The sequence below is a fragment of the Topomyia yanbarensis genome, chromosome 1, assembly GCF_030247195.1.
Source record: "Topomyia yanbarensis strain Yona2022 chromosome 1, ASM3024719v1, whole genome shotgun sequence".
Classification (NCBI taxonomy): Eukaryota; Metazoa; Arthropoda; class Insecta; order Diptera; family Culicidae; genus Topomyia; species Topomyia yanbarensis.
In genome coordinates, this window is record NC_080670.1 from 45,364,620 (window position 1) to 45,369,576 (window position 4,957).

The window sequence follows — 4,957 nt, forward strand, 5'->3', positions numbered from 1 at the left end:
CAATATCAATATTTAAATGCCTTCTTAATCGCCACATGTTGCCTTCGTTTTATTCGATTGTTCACTTTCCGAATCAAATTTGCTTTTCAGTTGAGTGTTACTCTTGGAGGCACGTTTTTTGCTCATCCATTCAAAAGATTTGGCTAACGGATGATCGCGGTGTTTCTTCGTTCTCAGATGGGAAATTAAATTTCTTCTTTCGGAAAAATCTTTGCCACAGATCGGACATAGGTGAATCCTGCCGTGTTTATGTTCCAGAACGTGATTTTTTAACTGCGATTTACGTTTAAAAACCGCGTCGCACAAATCGCAGCGATATTCTTGCGGAAAATGCACCGTACTCATATGATACCCAATAGCGTTGACTATAAGTCCACATAAATTGCATTTCTTCAACTTTTTGGAACCATCTTCAGCTTCTACAAAAGTATAGTATTCCTTCCAATCACACGAGAATTGGACATTCGGATTTTGCTCATGTTTCTTCAGGTGGTAACGGAGGGAAATCTCCGAAGGATAACTGTAAAAACAAAATTTATCATTTTCCTCAGACTAATACGTAAAAAAGGAGACAAACCTTTTATGACAATATTCACATTTCACTTCTTTAGTCGAATGTACCGTTTCAATATGAATCTGGACAGACTCTAGGGAGCATAGCTTTTTCTGGCACAAATGGCATTCATACTTCTTAAGCTTCTCATGCTTCCTTTCGATGTGTCGACGAAGTTTGTGCTTTCCAATAAAAACTTTTCCACAAAATTCGCAAGTAGCTCCGTGTGTATGTAATCTTAGGTGATGAATCAGAGATGTTTTCGAAGAGCAAACCTTACCGCACATCTCACAGGTTGATGGACATGGAGCATTTTCGCCGAGATGAAACGTCTGTACATGCTTAACGACGGCCCCCTTTGTGTTATATCGCCTGTCACAGTGGGAACATTTGTACGGGTTTTCGTGCATTCGTTTATGAATATTCAGCGTCGTAAGTTTTCTTATAACAACAGTTTCCGAGACGCATTCAGTGCATGTGTAAGGCACTTCGTTCATGTGAGAATCGAGATGAGCTAGTAAAGCCCCAGGCGTACCCAGTGTGCCACTTTTACAAATATAGCATTTGAAGTCATTCAAGCGCGGGTACTTCGGATCTTTAAAACGAATCCTGCGTCGTTTACTTCCTGGAATCTGTTGAGTATCGACATCGCTCTTTTTTGTTTGTTTTCCACGGCGACGCCTTGGTTGAGGTTTTTCTTCTTCGAGTGTAGCATCTGACTGAATTTCGGATTCGAACTGCATCCATTCTTCATCGGGCTTGTCATCGTCTGGTTCTTCTTGTTCAATTTCCTGGTCATACAAATCTACCGGGTTTATCGAAATGTTTTCCCCTTGAATGATGTCAATTTGCCTAAAGAAATACAAGAAAGTTGAAAATCTGTGATAGACTATCCCGATGTTGTCAGCTGCATAAGTCTTTTTCTGGCGCTCTTATTTAAAGTCAGTTTAAATGCATAATCTACAAATTGGACTATCCCACAAATGCGATAAAAATGAACATTCATGTCGAACCACTTCAGTCTTCGGGGTACTTATTCCTTGGTTTATAATAAATAAATGCACTGAAGACTGTCAGGACAAGTGCATGCACATTCTTTCGACAGTGCAATTTATTGTTAAATGCATAACACCTTTATTTTTTTTTAATTATTGATTACGCGACTGAACTGAAATTGAAATGTTTCAATATATTTTTTTAAGTTCTGACAACGCCATTCATTAATAAATTTCAATCTTTGTGCAACTTCTATGCTTTAAATGGCGAAAAACTGATTAAATAAGGAGTAGACAACTCGCTGGTTCATTTGTTAAACTAAACTCAACTCAACACTAACAGTTCATGGGTGGGAGCTTGTTTCTCTTCATCATCGTAAACTTCCTCTTTAATGTCGACCTGTGTCAATCCTCCGGATTGCTGCAACCTAAGCATACGATCGTTTTCTCGAAAGGTCTCGATGGTTTTATGAATTTTTGTCAATGTAGATAGACACGTTTCACAGAGTTTTTGCGGTAAACCATCATCGGCTGAGATCTGAAAGAAGGAAAGTCCATTGTCATACACATGTGAATAATGAATGAACCAAAGGCCTAGTTCACATGATCGCTCCTCAAAATACTGAAGTGGACAAAGGATCCTGAAGATTGCAGACACGAACCGTAGCCTATTATGGTATTGAATTTTCACTCACTTGAGAACGCTTGTATTTTTATATTACGAGAAATCTAATTCTCTTTTTCTAGATTTTGGGAATTGATCAATAAATATCTTGTTGAGTGTGTACACTGGATCCCCGTTCTATGCAGTTTTCCTATCCCTTTCTGTCTCATATATAGATTCGCATGCGAGAATCCGCTACTATCGCATTGAACGTTAATCCAGTGTAAAACAAGGTGTTTATTCCAAGTGTTGCGCCTGTTTGATGTTTAAATTTAATAAACAAATCGTTGATACGGATAATTTGAAGTTTGAGGAAGGCGGTAATAAACAAATGCGAGAACTCTGCGAGATTTTTACCCTCTTTATGCCCAAGTTGTTTATAAACAAGAATGTTTGAGTATAGTGAGATTTCGACAAAAATATTCCTGCTCCAATTCCCGAAACATACGAAGTCTGTTTCTCACCGGCATAACATAAACATTAAAACAATGCTTCGGCTTCTGTTTTGTAGTTATTGCTATCGCAATCTTACAACTTACTCCATATCTTTCCTACCGTCAATGTCGAATCATCCTTAACCGTTATCAGGAGCGGATCCAGAAAAAGATTTCGGAGGGGGTCCAAAATTTCGACTTTGAAATGTTCATTGTACAATACGTAATGTGTAATACACTCATTTAAATAAAATCGGTTTTGGTAATCGAATCTGGTTTGGAATGATTTTGAACTTAGAATGAATTTAAAATAGAAACTATTTTAAAATTTCTCAAAAAGTTAAAAAAAATCGAGGGGGGGTCCGGACCGCCAAGACCTTCCCCCTTGATTCGCCAATGACCGTTATGTGTCCAACAAAAAACACCTTTAACAGGCCAACGTGGATACTCAGGTACCCACAAATGCTCGTAACTATGGCTTCCTTTCAGGAACTCGTCAACTTTTTAATTTGTCAAATTGAACCGGATGAATGGATCTGGTGCTTGGTACTCCGGGGTAATGTTCCAGTACTAGGGCATGATTTGTAAATTTTAATAAGGTCATAGCAATATGAGTATCAAAACTCTTCAAATTGTCTCGGAAGTCTGTTATTTATTGTTACGGGACCCTAATGCAATTGGAATGAAATTGCCACTCACGGCCCCACGGGAACCTGCTCCGGAATGTCCGTTCCGGGGTCAAATCACCAAATGGTTCCGAAACCACGAGATACAGCCCACTGATGCAATTTTAAGAATTTTGATACTCATATTGCTAGTGTTCCATTGAAGTTCACAAATAGTATCCCAGTACTGGAACCTGTTTCCGGAAATCCGTATTCCCGCGAACCGAATGAAGTAACTCGATTCATTTTTACCAAGTCCAAAAGCGGATGAGTTCCTGAATCCAAAAAACCCAAAAGCATCAAAATCGGTTAGAAATTACCTTCGTTATTGGCATTTCAGTTTTGTAGGTACCCGGGTACTCACGTCGGCCTGTTACGTAGTGAAAGAATTCAGGAGCCCCTCCTAACTCCCCAAAAAAATGTTACAAAATTTCAATTTCCAGCTATGGATAAAACAGGAATTTCATTAATTGAAACCTAAAAAGGTACCCGGGTAACGCGTCGAATACATAACGGTTAAAGTGTTTATCAACAATGAAAAGTAATGGATTGCTTACCTCAAGTCGCAGTATATCGATAAATAGTTGCTCCAAGGAATATGCACCATATGCTCCATAAATCGAGCATAACCGGTCGTCGCTTTCGCAGCAAAGGCGGCAAATTTTCTCGAAATCCATCCTATATATTTAATTCAATTTTGTAAAATAAATAATAGGTTTCTTCTGGAGATAACGCTTCTGCATGAAGATTTAAGCGGAAGAGAAATATTGTCAATAAATTAAATATTGATCAATATATTGATAGTGTGAAGCCAGTTTGAGAATATTGAGCCTGTAGAATTCACATAGGATTGACGTACTGATACTGTCTTGTCAATATTTTATCAGCAATATTTTGTAGAGCACTCTAGTTAGAGTGCGGCCAAGACGCGTTTGACGTATCCAAACGAGCAGAAATCTGACGTATTTCTACACGGAAACAAAAAACTACCTAAAATTCAAAGAGAATAGGGAAAGAGACGAATAGTGTGAAGCCAAAAATACCTTATTGAGCAGACCAATCGTGCAATGTAAATAAACATTACTCATGCCTGAGTTGGAGGAGATAAGTATTGTAAATCTATCAAAAAAGAAATTTGAATTTTCGTCAGAATTTAGTGCAATCGTGATTGTAAGGTGCATTCTAGAGTCTATGTATGAGTAAAAACAAGCTTTAGAATTATTTTATCTCTTTGTTTCAAAATGCACATCGTTTGATAAACAAATCCAACGATCGACAAAAGGTTTGTTTTCAAAATATAATAGGAGTCATTTAAAGTGCTGCCTTTGGAAACGGTTGCCAAATTCTAGTGTTGAAATCATCGTAAAGCGAGTGTTGCCGTTTTGACTGATTTTCACTCTGCGTCTCTTTCACTATTCTCTTTGCTAAAATTGAGTTCCTTTGACTCAATCTCGTGGTATCGTGGGGGAACTTAAAATTAGGTAAACCGTGTTGAAGGTAGTTTCCATTTAACCACGGCAAAAATTACAACTCATTGATAGGTTTTTTGTACTCAAATTTAAGTTGAATTTACCTAATTTTGAGTTCACCCCAAACAACTCAAAAGTAACTTCCCCCACGGAAGATCTCGACTGAGTCGAACCTCT

At 38.0% G+C, this 4,957-nt stretch overlaps 1 protein-coding gene across 2 annotated transcripts; it reads right to left on the reverse strand.

Annotated features, from left to right (window-relative positions):
* On the reverse strand, nt 1–4,162 carry LOC131677511 (zinc finger protein 883-like). Of its 2 annotated transcripts, none has more exons than XM_058957366.1 (4): nt 3,869–4,162; nt 1,890–2,086; nt 578–1,405; nt 1–520 (listed from the first exon to the last, which is right to left on the reverse strand). In XM_058957366.1, the coding sequence occupies exons 1-4, from the start codon at nt 3,986–3,988 to the stop codon at nt 25–27; spliced, it is 1,641 nt and encodes a 546-aa protein (XP_058813349.1). In that variant the 5' UTR covers nt 3,989–4,162; the 3' UTR covers nt 1–24. The 2 variants fall into 2 exon arrangements, with proteins under 2 accessions (XP_058813349.1, XP_058813350.1); XM_058957367.1 differs by lacking the exon at nt 3,869–4,162 and adding an exon at nt 3,632–3,769.
* Between the last annotated feature and the right edge of the window lie 795 nt (nt 4,163–4,957).